The sequence below is a fragment of the Rhamphochromis sp. 'chilingali' genome, assembly GCF_963969265.1.
Source record: "Rhamphochromis sp. 'chilingali' genome assembly, chromosome: 12".
Taxonomy (NCBI): Eukaryota; Metazoa; Chordata; class Actinopteri; order Cichliformes; family Cichlidae; genus Rhamphochromis; species Rhamphochromis sp. 'chilingali'.
The window spans coordinates 9,449,114-9,469,001 of NC_137939.1; the positions used below are offsets into that span (position 1 = coordinate 9,449,114).

General features: G+C 40.1%; 1 protein-coding gene across 1 annotated transcript in view; it reads left to right on the plus strand.

Annotated features, from left to right (window-relative positions):
- Nucleotides 1–17,574, plus strand: part of bsna (bassoon presynaptic cytomatrix protein a) — a 163,234-nt gene extending 145,660 nt beyond the window's left edge. The window contains exons 12-17 of the mRNA XM_080899736.1: nucleotides 3,162–3,255; nucleotides 5,003–5,134; nucleotides 5,353–5,408; nucleotides 6,420–6,549; nucleotides 6,774–6,867; nucleotides 11,509–17,574. Of these exons, the coding sequence (XP_080755862.1) occupies nucleotides 3,162–3,255; nucleotides 5,003–5,134; nucleotides 5,353–5,393 (267 nt within the window). The 3' untranslated portion in view covers nucleotides 5,394–5,408; nucleotides 6,420–6,549; nucleotides 6,774–6,867; nucleotides 11,509–17,574. The remainder of the gene's footprint in view (nucleotides 1–3,161; nucleotides 3,256–5,002; nucleotides 5,135–5,352; nucleotides 5,409–6,419; nucleotides 6,550–6,773; nucleotides 6,868–11,508) is intronic.
- The last annotated feature ends 2,314 nt before the right edge of the window (nucleotides 17,575–19,888 follow it).

A 19,888-nucleotide genomic window follows, 5' to 3' on the forward strand; every position in this document is an offset into this window, starting at 1 on the left:
ACTTGTCTCCTTTGCACTCCTCCATCCTCCACTGTCCCTCCACAGTCCCCGAGATAAGAGCTGGTCCTCCTCCCAGTTCAGATAGTATATTGAAATTCTGCCTCGCCTCTGCTGGCAAGTTTTATCTTACACTGTGATTAACAGAGAGGCAGTTGATAACTCAGCGTAGCTGATTCACTGTCTGCTAGATGCTCAAGAAATTCTCACTCATAAAGTCTCTTTGCAAAAATCTATTCTCACCCTGCATTTCCTCCATAATCAGAAATCTATGTCAATCTATTTTTCTAGCTGAAGCAAAAAAATCTCACTCTGACATTTAACCCAAAACCTGAGGTAGTTCAGAGATTCTCTTCATTCAATCTTTAGTAAATATATGAATGACTTTCAAGCTCACAAAGCCACTATCACCGTGCCGGTTATTACTACCCCAGAATCATTCATAATGTGCTTTCAGAGCTGAAGGGTGTTCATGATTTTCATTTTGGTACATTAGTATAAAGTCAGCAGGAAAAATGAAAAGTGAAATTGTTCATAAAATCTGATGTAAAATTATGCAGGGATGGGTTTTGCAAATGCTTCTGACAGGAAACCATAAACAAAACAAAAAAAATTGCGGTATGATAATTATTCAGCGTGTGAACTCATTCACTTGCACTCTTATGTTGGGTCCATTATGTAATTAAAAAGCATTGATTAAGTGGCTGTAAATAATGAAATTCTGTATGCTGCATTGTGCACCATTATGCATCACCTATGTTCTGCAGCAGCAAAAAGAATGAAATGGAAATGATGCAGCATATTTTGGGATTAAAAATAACAGTTCACTGTCTTTGAAGTCAGGTTTATTTATGGATTGCTTTAAATAGAAGCTTTAAATAAATCGCACACACACAGTTTACAGAAAACAGAGGAGCCAGTCTATCATAAAAGATAAAAATGACAGGGATCCAAACACTGGTTCATATTTCCTGTGTTCAGATAATCCAAGCTGTTACTGTGATGGATATCAGAAATGGTCTGGTGTGTATCTTTCCTGAGGCCATTGTCCATTTAGTTCTCAGATGTTGAATGCAGAGCAGTGGGGTGTCGGGGTGGGGGTTTGAGAGAGAGGGACACAACAGCACAGAAACTTTCAAACTGATCACAATGACACAGCAGATTCAAATAAATCAACTGAACCTATCAGCTCCAGTACTGGCAACTTTGTGTCACATAGATGAGTGCCAAGGGAATAAATGGATTAAATATGGATTTGATTGACAGCAACATCAGAACTCAAGATAAAAAAAATGAAAAGAAAAGAAATGAAATGAAGCATTTTTATATAAAACTTTACTTTGGTAGTTAGTAGTAATTCTTTCCAGGGGTTTTAAAAGTATCAAACACACTGATCAGGCATACATTGTGACCACCTCTGTAATGTTGCGTTGGTTCCCCATTTGCTGCCTAAACAGCCCTGACCCTGTCGAGGGACTCCTGAAGGTGTGTTGCGTGTGTATCTGACACCAAGATGTTAGCAACAGATCCTTTAAGTGCAGTAAGTTGTGAGGTGGGGCCTCCATGGATCGAACTTGTTTTGTCTAGCGCATCCCACAGATGCTTGATTGGATTTAGATTTGGGGAATTTGGAGGTCAAGTCAACACCGCAAACTCGTTGTTGTGGTCTTCAAACTATCCCTGAACCATTTTTACTTTGAGGCACGGTGCAATATCGTGCTGAAAGAGGCCACGGCCATCAGGGAATAACATCCAGGTGAATGGCAGGACCCAGAGTTTCCTAGCAGAACATTGCACAAAGCTTTACACTTACTCCACCAGTTTGCCTTCTTCCCAAAGTCCATCCTGGTGCCACGTGTTCCCTTGCGAAGCGACGAACACGCACTCAGTCATCCATGTGATGTCAAAGAAAACATGATTCATCAGACTGAGCCAACAAACTTCTTCCATTGTTCTGTGGGCCAGTTGTGAGCTCACGTGTCCATTGATGGTTCTTTCAGTGGTGAACAGGGGTCAGTTGACTGGTCTGTGATTGTGCAGCAACATAGACAACAAACTGCGATGCACTGTGTATTCTGACGCCTTTCTATCAGAACCAGCATTAGATTTTTCAGCAATTTGAGCTGGAAAGCTCATCTGTTGGATCGGACCACACGGGCCAGCCTTTGCTCCCCACATTCATCTGTCAGCCTTGGCTGCCCTTGACCATGTCACTGGTTCTCCACTGTCCCTTCCTGTGACCACTTCTGATAGATACTGACCACTGCAGACCGGAACAACCCCACAAGAGCTGCAGCTGTGGAGATGCTTTGACTTGGTCGTCTAGCCATCACATTTTCTCTCTTGTTAAATTCATTCAAATCCTTACTCTTGCCGTTTTTTCCTGCTTCTAACGCGTCAACTTTGAAGACAAAATGCTCACCTGCACCCTAATATTAACAAGCCCCATGATGAAGCGATAGTTATTAGTTATTAGTATTTACCTGTCATTGGTCATAATGTTATGTCTGATCAGTGTGTAAGGGTGAGAAGTTAAAGAAAAAGCTCCAGTGTGTGGTTTTAGTCCATTTGTCCCCTTAAAAAGGGGACAGTTCAAATTAGTACAAAAGAGTGTTCTTTTCCCCCAGGAGGGCTCCAGGGACTTTAACAACCAATGTCAGGGTGCATTGACTCTGTAGATATGTTTTTTCACTTTTTTCTTCTTCTGGGTTTGTGAATCAACCCCACTTAACAGAAGAGATTCCATCTTTTTCAAGAGAAAACCCTCAGACTGACACTTGACAGTGTTGAAAGTCATCATTCAGTCAGTCATCATTCAGTGAGCTGTCACAATACAACACAATAAGGGAGCAGCTTTCTCTCCAGTCTTGCTTCTGTCTCTCCGTCTCTTATCTATCACTTCAGCTGTCTTCTTCTCTTTTTATCTCGTATTGTCTCACTCTTTCATTCAAGTTTTATTCGAGTAAACAGAACTAAATCCCACATTCCTCCAATTCCTGTCTGCCACCAGCGATGTGAATACATGACAGACATTTTTCCCTGACTGTCTTCTACTTCCAACCTTTTTGCAGTGAAAAGAAGGTAAACATGGGATGTCAGTATTTCTAAATGGATGAACTTTGACCCTTTTCTCTCCCCCTCTCTCCATCTCTTTCTGCCTCCAGCCCAAGATCGACACACCTCCAGCAACAGCTATTGGAGCAAAAGCAGCACCTGTCTTGGCCTCAAAGACTGCCCAGCCCCCGCTCACAGGCATAGGTACTGTACACTCATCACACACACAAAACACACAGAATCCCAAAATTCCACAACTTGCCAACTGCTTCCCACTATGTCTGAATTATGTAACCACTGCGCACTCTTTCATCTAATCTGAGATTAATCTGCAGCTAATCCAACAGTGGAAAAACACACAGGAGGGCTTTCACTTCATGGCAGTAATTCCTCATGAATATGCCAAGTCACGACATAATGTGTTAGTTAGGTAATAGTATAGTAGTATTTGTGTTAATCTTCATCTCGCAAAATAATATCTATGCTTTTTTACCCCTTTCTAACATTTTTAGTAACTTTCTATTAAAATGAATCATTAGTTTGAGGTCGCTGCCCTTAAAACTTGGTTACAGACAGTTGTTTTCCTTCTGTCTTTATACTGAAGAGAGGATGACCTTAAAGGGAGAGCAGCTAATCTAACTTGTTTCATACATGGATAAATCGAGGGACATGAAAGATTTTTTAAAAACATTCTTCATTTTTAATCATTAATTTTTAGTCCAATCATGTGAATCTAATTGCTCAACTTTAAATTCAGAAAATTCACATTTTTCTTTTTTAGAAATAACCTTACAAAACATTATAATGAAGTGGTGATGGACAGCTTAACAGATGAGCTGACACTGGAGTCATGTTTGCTGATGACACTGTGATTTGTAGTGAGAGTAGGGAGCAGGAAGAAGAGTGTGGAGAGGTGGAGGCGCACACTGTAGAGGAGACTGGAAGCCAGAAGAAGCAAGACACAATATAGGGTTGTGATGTGAAGATTCCAGGAGTAGAGGTAGTGAAGGTGAAAGAGTTTAAATACCTGGGGTCAACCAGCCAAAGCAATAGAAAGTGGGTGGAGCCACTATGACCTGCTATGATCTGTGGTTTGGAGACAGTAGCTTGGATACAAAGACAGGAGGCCGAGTTGGAGTGGCAGATCTGAATATGCTAAGATTTTCATTGGGACTAATCAGGAGGGACAAGTACATCAGAGGGACAGCTCAGGTTGAGCAAGATGGTTTGGACATGTGCAGAGGAGGGATAGTGGATATACGGGACGATCACGTAGAAGATTCATGGATGCAGGAAGGAAGGACATGTTGATGTGAAAGAACAGTATGATAAGGATAGGGTGAGATGGAGGATAGGCTGATAATCCGCTGTGGTGACCCGTAAAAGGGAAACCGAAAGAAGAAGAATTAAAAATAGCACCTGGATTGGTGCTGTTTTGGGACAGAACATCAAAGGCTAATTAATATTTTAGTGAAATTGCCATTTTGTTGGAAAATCAATTATTTAAACATCTCAACGAATGAGTAGATAGAAGATCCAGCTGAAAATGGGATGAAGCTAATTTTTCTTAAGGAAGGAAATCAGCAAACAGGAAGCCTATGTAGGTCTATCCGAGGGGACCTAATGACCAAAGAACGGCTGCAGGCAAGCAAATAAATCAAATAAATCAGCAAACTTAAAGGGCAGAAAAAACTCAACAGGGCAACTGATGAGCGATGCAGTTCTTCTACTGCCCTAATTTTTAAAGCTCGGTAAATAGACACACAACACCGGACACCAGATCCCATCATAAAATTCATATTTGCTAACAGGTGCCACCGAATATGAAATCTGGACAAATATAGATTCCTCCTCTACTCAGTCTTCTTCCGTATTTTCGTCTCTGGCCATGTTTCCTCTCCCACATCCCATCATCCTCTCCCTTTCTTCCACTCGCTGTATTTCTGTCCAGGCTCCAAAGCTGCTCCTAGACCTGGTGGTATTGGCAGTGCTGCAGCAGGTCAACCGGGCATGGAAGGAGAAGGCATGTTTTCTAAGATCCTGCCTGGAGGAGCCGCGGAGCAGGCTGGCAAACTGGGAGAAGGTAACGCCAATGAATCAGCAGAAAACAGAGAGAGCGCATTAAACATAAAATTGGTTGTAATCTAGTACTGAACTGATTACGATAAAAAGGATAATAAAGTATAAATAACTGTTAGAAAAAAGAAACTTTTACAACTCAATTTTACTTTATTGCTCAATAACCCACAGAGAAATCTGCAACATTCATCTAACTCTCCGTTTTTGTCCACTTTCCTCCAGCGATCTCTGGTTTTGGCAAGAAGTTCACCTCTTTCTTCTGAGGTGCTAAGATTAAGGTATTTTTTCCCTTTTTTTTGCTCCTATTCATTCCTACATGCTCTTTACAAAGACACGCATCCATAAGATACAGCAGATAATGTATAAAATATGTAAATAATAGAATTTCTCTTTCATTTATTGTCCTGTCGCTGCACAGTTTATTTTATAAAAAGCACAGACAGAAAAAAAGAATAACAAAAATAGCACGCTTTTCTTGATTGTCATAGTACAACACAATCAGACAGCAGTTGTATTTTTGGTCAGTGATTCATGTACAAAGACCTGGAAAGATTTCTCCTTGTCTTCAGTGGATGAGTGCATCTCAGACATTAGGTATAAAAATAACTCTGCGAGATGCTGCTAGTTCAAAGTCTGGTGGGATTTTGACAGCTAGCTGGAGCATGTTATGTGTTGACTCTTGCAGGCTGTGGGGAGTGGGCGGCTTAAAATGGTTTTACACAGAACAGCCAGTGTGTTCATGAATCAGTGTGTGAGCAGTGTGTCTGTGTCTCAGTGTCATTGTGTTAGTGCTAATTTATATTTGGTCCTCTTGCTGCTCTGTGAAAGCAGGGTGAGAATTTAACAGTGACAATGACAGCTAATTGCTACTATGACCCACAGTTTGCATCACACAGGCTGTTTGTGTACGCAGCAGGTTATCAGCTGAATGTACATATGCTGCGCTCACTACGACCACCGGAGCTGTAGACTTGAGACAACTGATTTGGAAGAGATAGTATTTGTTTTAAAATGATTTCTTGACTTGAGACATAAAAGCAAATTCAAGTCATTTTGAATTTGCAGAACCATGATAAATAAATAAGACAGTGATGAGCAGGTTTTGTAAATACCTTTAATTGTGCTTACTGGGCCTTTACACAAAAAGGATTTTTTTAAAGGATGAATGTACTGCAGACACCGGTGCATAATTTCTCCCCCTGAATGATTTGTAAGCTAATGTACTGCTTTTTGTAGCACTAGCAATTTGATATGCTGACTTTTCAAAGTGAATATTTGTGTGTTTGCAGGACTATTCAAACAGCCATGAGGCCTCATACCAGAAAAACCTGTTGCGTTCCCCCTGCTTTTATTTTACTAAAAGAGAGAGAGAAAGGAGAGAGAGAGAGCGGGGAATAGAGAGGAGAGCTGAGCAAACTGGTGAGTACTCAACACTCACAAAGCTTAAACTTTTTGCTGGTGTTTTCTGAAATTGCAGTGCATTTGACCTCTCTAACTCATGTTAACATTGTCTGATATTACAATTTATTTCATGATCTAAAACATGTAAGTGTGACAAATGTGCAAAGACTAAAAAAAATCCCTGTACATACAATATAATGTACTTTGTAAGATGCCTAAAATACTCCTGCTTCCTCTTGCAGCCAACAAGGACTGAAATCCTCTGGATGCTTCATGTTACCAGCTTGTGCACGCACTGGAAGAGAGAATACACCGCTCTCTCTGACACGCCAGACAGTGAGTTACTTTTTACTTTACCTAACTGATCCATCAAGATCTTTTCATCCGTGGAAAGCCTCCCTGTAAAATGTTTCTTTTCAGATTCTCAAGTTCCTCAAGTGTTTTGTGGTATGTCAGTCACTGTTGTGATAATAACGATAATTATCACACACACACAAAAAGCAAAAATGTGTACATCTGTAAATTGTCGCGTCCATAATACAGCCTTTGTCATGTGGAGATTATCTGCGCGTTGTCTGTTTCTCAAAAAGCTTAAAACCAGTTGGTTTATTTTGGATTGCACCTTGAAAGCTGCCAGTTCTAAAACTGTTGCACTGATTTATGAAATGGCAACAAAATATCAAACTCCAAATAGGATCCAAATACGGTTGGCAGCTCATTTTGTTGCTCAATGAACCAAAGAGAGCTAAAGCTCCGAAATTTAGCTAAACCGTTATCAGTGTTTGTCTTTGATCAACGCTCAGTGTGAGACAGTGAGACTAATAAAATGAGATGTTTGCCTAAATACTTGATCTTTTTCCTTTGTTTTGATGACATTGCACAATGACTGCATGTCAGAATCTAAAAAAGGCCAAGGTATATTTTGGGAGTTTTTTATATATACTTTGATGACAACATCACAAAAGTCAGAAGGTGCAACAACCTCACTACCTAAATATAAATCAATTATACCAATAGTTGTAAGTGAAAAAGTACTTAAAGTGTTTTAAACAGTAAGTATGTGTTGTGTATAAATTTCAGACATCTGTTTTTAGATCACATATTAATCACATTACTGAATAACTTTATACGACTGCACTATTCCAGCCAGAGTTACTGTCACAGTTCTGTTTGTTAGTCCACTGATGGAAACAATTTAGTTAAAAAAATATTAAAACTATATTAGAGGGATATTGTAGTTTTGGTTAAATAATGGCATCTGCTTTTTATGGCTTTTTTATATTGTAACCACACTTCTCTCTCTAACTTTAACCATGTATTTATATGCATAAACTTACATTACCAAATATAAAATCATAGGGTTAATTTAGGTAGACCACAAAGTCGAGTTACATGCTACAGTTGAAGTGTAAGTAGCTGATGGCTCGTCTGACCCGCTTTCACACATCCAGTGAGAGAATGTCACATAGAAATGCTTTATGAATTGATCTGCTCTGCTCAAAATTGCATGTCTACAAGCCACTTTGCAACCCACCTCCATCCCAGCTCCTCGTACCTTTCATAATCAAATAAGTACCGATCCAATTTTTTAAGTAAATATTTCTCACCAGATGTAGCAACTTGGGGTAATGGGCAGGCATTGATGTTGCTACTGTTGCTCAGGGTATGTGCAGTGTTGCATGTGTGCCATAAAAGATAATAAAATGAGCCTATAGATTGCATATACGTGTGAGACTTTTTGTGCATGCATGTGTTTCTAAGTGCTCTGCAGCCACACACCACATGACTAAATGCTGCAGAGGGAGTTCTATATGTCATTTTACTCCTGCTGTCAGACATTTTTTTGTCCCTTTTTTCTCTGTGCGTGCTCCCATTTTTGCTTTTCTTTTTACCAGATATTTTCTTTTCTCTCCATCAACTGTAGAAGTCTCCTATTTCTTGTTCTGTTACTGCTCTGTCTAATTTCCAACACCCATGGAGAAATAATAATAATTGATTTCTTGTTTTTCTTTTCTCCCAGTTGTTGCTATCTAATCCTTGCATTTTTTTTTCTTTGCTATATGTCAAATGTACTTCCATAGCTGCCATTGACTCAAAAACTACTTAAATCCTATGTTACGATCTCATGACAAAACCATGTGCATTCATGTCTTGGTTAAACAGCTTCCAGTCTTCTGGAAAGAGCCTGGTTGCAGGGGTTTGCTCCCATTGAGCCACAAGAACACTAAATAGGTTGGCCACACTGATACTTGCTTGAGTCCGTGATAATCTTTCATTTCAGCCTAAACGTTCTTGATGATATAAACTATTTGTTTCCTACGAGCATGGAAGCATTTCTTTGTGGCCCTCTGGTTTGCCACGTTGACACAAGAAAGGGCCTTCCACTCACTTTCTCTTAAATATGATTTCTTTTTAACCTGAGTCTTCAAATTTCCCGATCTGAAATAATAAGGACTGAAGCGATCATCAACCAGTCAACAGACCAAAATAGAAATATGTGTGTAGATACCTTTGGCCACATAGTGTCCCCTCATCCCACAATATTTCTCTGTCTCCTCCCTCTGTCCAGTTACTCAGTCAGTGTGTCTTTGTGTGCTCGTACTAATACATCTTTGTGTGAGTCACTGTCCTTGTTTGTGTGTTCAAGTTGTGTACCAGCCCTTTGGGTGCCTGTGCTCACTGGAACAGATTAAGTCTGGCGCTGGGAAACATATAAATATATGGCACGCTGGAGCAGTTAATCTGGGTCAGGCACAGTGGAAAAGAAAACTGGAAGGCAGTAATTGTGCAAATATGCATTTGATACCGTTTCTTTTTAGGGAAATACATTTTTATTGGTACTATCACTTACAAAAAGGAGCTCATGGATTGCATGAGTTCATTTTTTGCATTTTGCAAATAACACGAAACCTTTGTTGTTATGCTAATCTGATTTGCAGATGATGTAGATGCTCCAGTCATTATGTTTTGGTAACATTACTTAAAAACCTGCCATGCTTGACATATCTTCTACAGAGGAAGCTGAATTTGGGGATGAGTGGGATGAGGGCACTGAGATAGTTAAACAGCCTCTTTTGGCCATACCTGTCAGATGGATGACTTTCCACCTGAGTTCCTTAAGGTTCTGGATGTTGTTGATTGACATGCTTCTGGAACACTGAATTGAGGTCTGGGCTGTTGCCTCTCGTTTGGCAGACTGTGGTGGGAATCTAAATAGAGGGATCCCCTTTTCAAGAAGGGGATCCCTCTATTTAGAGAGGGCTCACACTCTTCTGCCTCCTTGGAAAAACCTTCAACAGGGTACTGAAGAGGAGAATCTGTCTGTTAGTCAGACTTGGATTCAGGAGAAAACAATGCAGTTTTCTTTGTGGTCACAGGACACTGGACCAGCTAGTCATCCCCTAAGGATATTTAAGGGTGTGTGGGAGTTCGTCCAACTACCCTGCATGTGTTTTGTAGACCTAGGGAAGGCAATCAATCACATCTCTCGGGGGTTCATGTGGTGAGTGCTTCAGGAGTATGTGGTATCTGGCCTCTTTGGCCAGTAATAAGTCAAACCCATTCCCTTTGGGTTTTGGACTCTACCAGAAGATTTGTCGATGTAACCGAGTGACCTCCAGCTTGTGTTGGAGTGCTTTGCAGCTGAGTGCGAGAGTGAGAATTAGCACCTCGGTGTGGTTCTCAGGCTGAAAAGAGTGTAGTGCCCACCCCAGGTTAGGGGGAGTTGTTGCCCACAGTAGAAGGATCTCAGTGAGAGTGATAGATGGATTGGTGTGGTGTCTGCAGTGATGCAGATCTGTTGTGGGGAAGAGAGAGCTGAATGTGAAAGTGAAGCCGGTCGATCTATGCTAATACCCTCATCTACGGACACGAGCTGTCGGTCACCACCGTGAATACAAAAAGCAGAGATGTGTTTCCGCTAATGGGTGGCTGTGGTCTTTCTTAGCCAAAGGGGGAGAAGGTTGGCCATTCAGTCAAGACTCAGAGTTGAGCCGCTAGTCCTCCACAGTGAAAAGAACCAGCTGAGGTGGCTTGAGCATCTGTGATGCTTATATCTTGTTTCCCTCTACTCCTCTCTCCTCTGAACATGCAAATGAGAAGGGATTGCCTGGAACATGCAGGAGTTTTGCATTTAATTGATTACATTGTGCTGCACATATAAACTGGAGTGTTTTGTTATTTGCTTTGACTTTTAAGGCTGAAGCAGGAAAGAGTTCTGAGTGAATGAAAACAGGATTTCTTGAGCAAGACTCAGCACTACTTCTTTTTTTTCTCAATGAAAGACCTCAATCTCACAGGTGTGACGTAAATTTAATTGCAAAAGTGAAATGCGTAGAAACTGTAAGCACAAATTGGTGAGAATGATGACTTTATTTAGCAAAATCACTGAGTATTAAATTATTGCTACAGTATTATTAGCTTTGTTCCGTGAGAATCCTCTGCTTCACTAATGTGCAGACATACAGTAAGGGAGCGTGCTTACTATCCACTGTTATTATGTGCTTGTGTGTTTGTGTGCATCTGTTCAACAAGCAAGACCGGCAGTCTATTCCTTAGACTAACACTCCCTCTAGTGGACATCAGTACAAATGTGTAGACTAATTCCTTTAATGTCTGTGTGTCTTTAACATTTAAAAATGTATATCCACAGGGAAACACTATTCTGCTTTATCCTTGTCTATAGTTCACACAAAAGATCTGGACTCAATCCATTGTCCCCTCTGTGCCTTCTATGTCAAAAGGACAGCAGCTGTGATGTTGTAAATAGTGGTTATTCTGTACATATGTGAAAGAAATAAGCTTTACAAGGTGAAGCAAAGTTACAGTGGGTTATATTGGTGCGGTAGCAAATGATGCACCACTGCTAATGCATCTAACAGTAGACTTTTATGAACATATACATACAGAGACACCAGACCAAACGGGGTGTGTTCTATATTTTGATAAAATTCCTTTTCTGTTTTTTGTTTTTTTTAGATAAAGTCCAAGCCAGGATCCATCTTCTGAAGGAGTCTCTTCATCCATCCGACAGTCCCAGCCAAAGAAGCAGATGTGAATATTGCAGAGTCCTTGAACCAACCAACCCACAGTTCTTCCAAATCCAAAAGAGCAACTGGGAGCTAAAATTGGTCTTTGCTTTTGGTTTTCCTTGGAGATCTCCACAGCTGAGGGAGACAGGTGGAACCAACTCAGGCCCTCCATGTAGATTTAACATCAGTGGACAGAAATATGGTTGGTGTATATGGGTGATGCAGTTCTGTTGTCATGGGCTGATGTTCATTCCCGCTAACAGCGTATAGGAAATGCTGGCTTTACCAAGCTGGTGGCATGCAGGAATCTTTGCATTCATAGTCCTTTGCTAAAACAAGGAAAAGTATCAACCAAACTCCCCTCTCTCCTCTTTTCCGTCTCTTTTCGAAGTAAAGAAAGCGTGGGGCAAACGGATTAAACCGTTGGAGAACTGCAGGTTTTTCTGGTACTAAAGACTTCTTGTTTGCTGACAAAATGAAGAAACAGAAACGTCTCTCTGAATGAATAAGACTATGACAATGACTTGGCCGACACAGAGGGAGCGTGTTGGCATGCATTTCTTTCCACGGTTTGCTCTGTTTTTATCTACATTCCAGATCGGAACAGTTCCCTCTTCCTCACCTCTCTGCATTTCTTGAATGCCGATTCTTCTTTCTTTCCAGTCCCCGTCAAACGATCCACGCCACGCCATGTCTTTAAAGAAGTGGATTTAAAAAAAAAAAAAGAAAAGAAGAAAGGAAAATGTAGAAATTTGGAATGCATGGAACTTTATATCCAAGACCTTACACTGTTCATCGTTACTTAACAGAGGCCATAAAGACACTGGAAACACATCGACATAAACAGTAACGAAAAAGAGAGATTACTGAAGCAACACACAGGAATCCGGCCACGGGAATAAGAGGAGCATTTACTTTTACTGAGTTTTTGTTGTTGTTTGTTATGTTCGTTATGTAGAATGAAGCTATAAATGGTTGGATTATTTATTTATTTATTTATTTTTTAACCAGCCATTGCAAAGCCATTAAGACAATATTAGCCTGCAGTGCTTGTGGCAATCTCTGCAAAATTTGTTTCTCGGATACTGCTCGTGTTGTCATAGGTGGTTGTCACTTTTGTTGATTTCTTTTGATTTATTTAGTTTTCTAATCTATTTTTTTTAATTTGCCTGGTTTTATGTTGCAGGTTACCAGTATCGCCTTAATCATTTTTACATGTTTTATTTTCAGGTAACAGTGGCATACTTTTTTATGATATCCTGTAAACACATCATCTGTCACATCCTTTGTTTTTTTTTTATGTAGTAACATCAGCTGGAACACTGGCCACAGAGAGATTAATTTCTATTTTTTTAAATTGACATTGTTTTGATAATTTTTTGTGATATTATTTTTCATTTCTATTTTTCATTTTCTATTGTTTTTTTTACCCCCTTCCATTTGATTTTTCCTGACTTTTTATTTATTGTGAATAATTATAAAAGCAATAGGGCAAGAGGCGATGAAGTAAAGAGCACAATCATGTGTCATTTCAAGAGTTGGTGGAATAGAAATGTGTTGCCTCCATCTGTCTAACTTACCACCGATGTCTGACTTAAAAGTACCGCAAAATTCACTCTTTACACTGCTGTGCCAGAGAGCAGGAGTTTGCCTGATCACCACAAGTCCGCCCAGATCTTTCCCTCCGACCGGCAGTAACCTGTTTTGGAGTGTTACACTGCTACATAAGCCAGCTGGAGTCTGATCGAAAAGCACTGCAGGGCAGCACAGAGGCACTCGAAAAGCAGACCAGTCCACACACTGAGGCAGAGCTGAACTTGACGTCATTTCCCGTCGGGAGTCAGGGGAAGGGGGAGTTGTTTGTGCCCGAGGACGATTCTTCCGGCCACTTCAACGCTCCTTTTAGGGAGGCTGGAAAAGGCTCATCCGAGCTCTTCGCACTCGAGTTTTTGTCAGCATGCGCCTTCACTCTGTCAAATGTGCACATGAAAGCACACTCTAAATGGTGTCAAAAAGGGAAAAGAATTGTGACTGAAGAACCAGAAATTAACACACTTGGTTGTGTCACACAAAGTCACTTGCCTCCCCCCCCACCACCTTTAACTTTCTATCGTTGGTGGCATCGACAACTCTACCCCCCTCCCCCCAAAAAAACCCTCTCTCTGAGACTGCCAGCTGTCAAGGAATCTTCTCAGGTCAGTGTTCTCCCTGCTGTTGCTCCTGCAGTGTATTGTGGGGTCTGTGGTAAGGTACTCAAAATGTACTCTGTCAGGCCAATCATCGCGAGGCCCTCAGCAAAACTAAATGGAACCAACCAACTTCTGCTGTATATTGTCTGTGTGAACACTCGCTGGGAACCTTCGCATGCGTCCCGGCGCAGAAAACCTCAGTCACCTCTATATCGTTCTATTCCTAATGTTTGTACGTGTGTGCGGGTTCTGTATGCGTGTATTTAACAACCATCATCTAATGTGGAGGGGAAAGGAACACAAAAAAAACCCCTGGAAAAAAACAAGACAACCACGAGTTTAATCACGACAAATATGGTGGGCAGAAGAGGCGACCTCTCATCTCCAGTCGTTCTATGCAATGAATCATATTTGGAAAATCACGAAGAGGAAAAGGCAAGTGAAACACACAGATTGGGGGGGAAAGTCACATGTGTTTTTTTGCATATCACATTTGTTTTGATATCTGTGGTAGATTAATATAAGAGGATTCTGTGAATTTGTGTATGAAACTGGTTAATTGTAAGGGAAATCTGAAGATGGATCTTTCTTTTTTTTCATGTTAACCTAAATGTTTGGGGTACCTTTCTGCAACCAAAGATGTATTCATGGCAGCTGGGAAATTACACCTATGATTTGAACAAAATATGCTGCTTGATGAGTTAGATGCATCAGGCTGTTCTCTATCAAATGTTAGGCAAAGCTGATGAAGTGTGCAATTTCATATTTTTATACAAAGTGACTTTTCTTTTTTCCAGCCAATCAGTAGCTCACATAGAGAAGAGTCAAAACCTGCTTACCAATGAACACAAACCAAAAAAAAAAAATTGCTGAAATGGAAGGAGCAGCAGGTGCAGATATTTGAAAACTATTTAGCAGGGACTCAAAAATCCCGGTTGTCATGAACGCATCCAAGCAATCCAGTTTCATAAAGGAAAAATAGAGAATCAACAGATTATAAGAGACAGATTATGATATACTTCAATATATTCCCTAAAATGGTAAGTGTCTGCTCAGGGGTAAAGAAGAAAAGGTCTCCCTTTTTTAATTTAATAACCAGACCCATAATTCTTATTAGCTAGCTACCTAATGTGCAATTGTAGTTTTGTTTTTTTCAGATAATGAAGCACCAAAAATTAAAGGATATAGACATAGCAATTTAAAGTTCAGATGTATAATTATTACAAAACCTATAGATTATATTTAACAAAAGAAACTGTTGTAGGCTATGAAGTTAAACACTATTCAAAGCAGAATTTAAGCAGTGAAACAGGGGAGTTTGCGTACGTGTGGGTGCGTGTGTGTGTGCGTGCGTGTGTGTGTGTGTATGTTTGGTTTGCACTGGTAGCAGCTTATTAGAGCAAGTTATGAAAGAATCTATTTATTGAAATCCAGATTTAAAGAGTTGGTTTATGCAGTATCAAAGTATCCCTTAACTATAAATACCTTTGAAGTCTTATTTGAGCAGGGCCTGACAAGAAGCTAGTATATGTATATATTGTTTTTATTTTCTGAAACATTTATCATTTATAGATGATTCGTCTATGTAAGAGTTTATTTTATCATACGGAGCGGGTATAGAAAGCGAGCTGGCATTAGGAAAAAGAGAGATTTAGGTTTAAAATTTATAGATATATCGATGAGAAACTGTGTTTGTACATAAGTCGCCTATATGCTTTTTCACCACGGTTCTTCAGCCTCATTCTAAGTTGCACATTAAGTGTGTGTAACCCAAACAGAGATCACGGATACGCTGCCGTCGGATTGGTGACTTCACCAACAAAAGATAAGGCTTCAACAAACAATATGAGAGAGAGTTTAACGTTACCCAAGTTAATACCAACTTCCACTATTGTACAGTATGTCGTATGTTTTTGGAAGTTTGTTTAAAAAAAAAAAAAAGAAAAGAAAGAAAAAAATCCAATAAAATGTTGAATAAAACAATCCTCAATCACTTTTGCCTCAGGAAAGCACACATTAAAGGCAGCATCGCAACGGAGATGTTCAGAAGACAACAGATAATAATGGGTGTGTTTGTGCAGGCGCAGTGAAAGCAGATCGCTTACGACACCGGTGAAATCGTGGCTGCTGCCAGTCAGAGAGAGTCTGTAATATTTGGAGCACATAAATCCCAGGAACTGTGAAAACGTGTTCGTGGCGGTTTCTTTTTTTCTTTTTCTTTTTCTTTTTTTGCTCCAGCCGCTGAAGGTGACTTAAATATGCATAGCAGCAAGGGCTTTTATACTAATATACTGGTCATTGAAGAAAGCCATCCTGTTACTGCCCTCTAGCCAGTCGTGGTCTCTGTCTATACTCTGCGTGGTGTGCGTCTATAACCAGGAATGCAATGGACTTCTGTTCAGACCACAGCAATCACCAGTGGGCAAAAATAACCAAGCCACAGCTGGGTTTTTCAATGGCGTTTGAAGCACAAATGTAAACAATATTAGAGATACATAGAACTCTGAGGGGTTGTGTTCCAAATCGTGAATGAAATCTGCTGTAGGGACTTCCTCCAAACAGAAAAATCTGGAGTTTTTCCTCAATGCCAGGAGCAGGAATATTATTTCAAATGACCGTTTGGAACAAAACTCTAGTAGTTGGATAGAGAACTCTGGCAGATTTACAGACGTGAAGCTAAACGAGAGGTTTCTTCCACCACATCTGCGACGTGTCTTTGAATCTGAAACGTCTCAGCAATAAAGCTGCATTTATGCACAGTCAGACAATCTGGACCTTTAACCCTTTGTGACATTGATCTGTATCTGAATTGGGCGTGAACGTGCCACAGAGTGCCACATAGAGTTATAAACACAGTGTCTCTGTTTGAGCTGTCTTTAAATGCAGCTTAAAATGCTTTTGGGAAATCCAGACTGTGTGTGTGTGTGCGTGCGTGCGTTCCCGCGGGTGTGTGCTCTCAACCAAAAAAAGGTAGCATGCAGTGCTTGTACAGAGCATAGTGTAGTAACAGTCACCACTGGTCTTGCTGTTGGTCATGAAGACAGTGAGCGTATAGTAGGACCCTAGATCGATTTTAAAACACAAATATATATATAAAATGTATAGTGTGTGTAAATGTCTCATGGGTGAGAGGCTGTAAAAGAAGCTAAATGCCGAAACAAATGAAACCACGAGAGAGTCCATCTTTCACTGTAAAACCATCAGGGATCATTTATTGTCACCTTTTACCTGTATGAATCATTAAAGTTAAAAAAAAAAAAAGGACAAGTGCATGACCTGGACACCCGCCCTAACCCAACCCTACTACTCCCCCCCACCCCCTTTTGACCACACAAACCCCTTCGACCTTTGACCTACCACTTCACGGGTTGCTATGTCGTGTTTTTTTTCCAGTGTAAATATCACACGAGAGCCGGCTAGAGTCCGCTTCGAAACAGACACCAACAACATGTAAATGCCATGTAAATCTCAAACATACACACACACGCGCGCACGAGAGGCACGAGAGAGGCGTTTGCACACCAAAAACGGCAACACAAGCTGGAGCGTATGCAAGCCGGAAACTCCCTGCCCAGACTCGTGCTACTCGTGTATAAAAACAACGAGAGAACATAACGAACAAGATCAGATGTTGATTTGATCAATAAAACGACAAAATGCATCGTTGTGCGTATGTGGCTGGCTCATGCGGACTGTTTAAAACTCATTTTAAAAAAAAGTTGTATTCGGATATGAGAAAAAATAAACATATTGGTCTGTGTAGAGTTTCTATACATGTCGTGTTTGTAAAATGAGAACATCAAAATCAAAAAAGGGAAAAATATCCTGGCTTCCATGTGACTTTTGGGGTGGGTGGGGGGGATTTTATGGAGATGGGGAGAGGGTGAAGCGGACATTGGAAATGTGTGTGTAAAAAAAACTAAAATAATTATAAAATAATGCAATTGAATGAAGTAAAAGGTTGAAAATAAAATACAGAAAAAGGTGGAGAGCCTAAAAATGAGTACAAAGTGTTCCATTCACTGTTGTAAGTGCAATGAGCTAAACTTCCTGTTTCCCCATTGTAAAACCTTGTGTATGTTTCCGTGTATTCCTCCTGTAAATGGGTGTAGTAGACCTGGTGCATCATGCCATGTAATGTGATGAATGACAAATTATGACCTTACATTTCAATCAGGAAATATAAATAAAAAAAACAAAAACAAATACATTAAAAATATGTTTACGCTTTGTGTTTTTTAAAGCTGTTGCTTTTCTGTGTCTTTACTGAGCTGATCCATCGTTCATAACTTGGCACGGCAGTTGATCTCTGCTTTGAAGCATCATCTTCAATATTTGGAATATTTGGAGTATTACCATTTGTTTTTGGAATATGAACATGTGCATCCATGCAACCATGTGGGCACCTGCAGAGATTTTTTTAAGCGCTGACAGCTACATCATTGAAGCAGGCTTCTAACGGCAGCTGTGGCATGCAGCTTGGACCTTGCAGATGCCGCTGATGTTCTCAAGATGCAAAATGATGCAATTCACTTCTGCAGGCCTGTTGATTTTCAGCTTAAACAGGAGACAAGTGAAGCCAGTCCCCAGGCCATTGTTTTCTAATAGCTTCGTAAGAAGCGCTGACTCTGTCTCCCTCTGTGGCATCGTCAGCCTCCCTAAACACGCCGCACACACAAAAACCCTTTAAACCCAGTTTTGTTTAGTTTTTTTTTTATCATTTACTAACAGTGTGTACACACATAATTGATTTATGCATATTCTTATACCTGAATTTGTTTGTATTAAATAAAGTTTAGAGGTATTCCTCACTATGTGCACAATATTAAATACAGCCCCCCCCCCATTTTTGCACATGTCGAGGAGCGTGTCAGGCTACATTTCACTGTGTGTTATACTTGTATAACTATGCATGTGACAAATAAAGAACCTTGAACCCTTGAACCTTGAAATGGAGGCCGTGCTCGGAAAAATTTAAATGCAAGTCATTAAAAAGAAAAATGGAATGCTTCAATTGTCATGTTTGCACATGAGAGAAAATGGGCCTTATTCACTTATATTTGCATATAAATGTTCTCACTCTGCGCACAAAACACATATGCAAAATTCCCACTGGATTCATAAAATCTGCACAGTAGCCTGTTTAGTGCTCAACCACCATCAAATCATTTTCATTTCCTCTGAGATGCTCACTGTGACTCAAATTTATTTAAAAATTTACTTGTGTGGACATCCAGTAATAACGGTCACTTGGATTTTTTTTTTTTTTTAAGCCTTTTAATTTTGTTTCGTTTTCTTTACAGTACGTGCACTTTTTTTCATGATTTGTTTAAATCGTGTATGCTGTCTTTCCCCATTGTAGCCTCTCAACATCTCCTGTGATTGGCTCCACGCACAGCTGAATCACAGTCTTACATGTGTAGGATGTCATGACTGCTGTTAGAAGCCCACTGGAGTTAACGCTGTACTTGTCAGCACTCAAAAAGTAGTGAAAATAATCCCCAGTTAAACACGCCCACTAGGAAGAGTCTTCTTGGTGCTGCGGGGAGCAAGGAAACATGCCTGCGCAAAAATGTCATTTATAAACCAACTTCTTTTTTGTAACCGTCTGACTTTTAAACAAATGTACTTGTTTGCAACCACGCAGGTTCTCCTCGCACAATCATCTTTACTTTTGAGAACGATGTTATATCCATCATTGATAGTAATACAGCTGGATCACACAGTCTTACATGAGTAGGTTGTCACAACTGAGTTAGAAGCCCACTGCAGTTAAATATGCACCCACTAGTAAGCATCATGTGTCCGGGGATGCTACAGGAGTGCAAAGTCAGTACTTACTCATGCATGTTTCCAAAAAAAAAAAAAAAAAAAAAAAAAAAAAAGAAGAAGAAGGGAAGGGTCCCAAAGCTGACATTAGGATTTTATTAGTAGACATTTTCCCCATTCATAGAATCTAACAAGCTGTCCACAGTATGGATACAACCCCTTACAGACCCCTCCCGACTTCAAAATAAAACTTCTGGTTGTCACCAAAAACTGTTTAAATACTATAAAAATAAAATCAATTGCACAAATATGCCATTTTGCTTGCGATTACTTCTGTGCAACACTTTTACACATCGACAACCACATGAC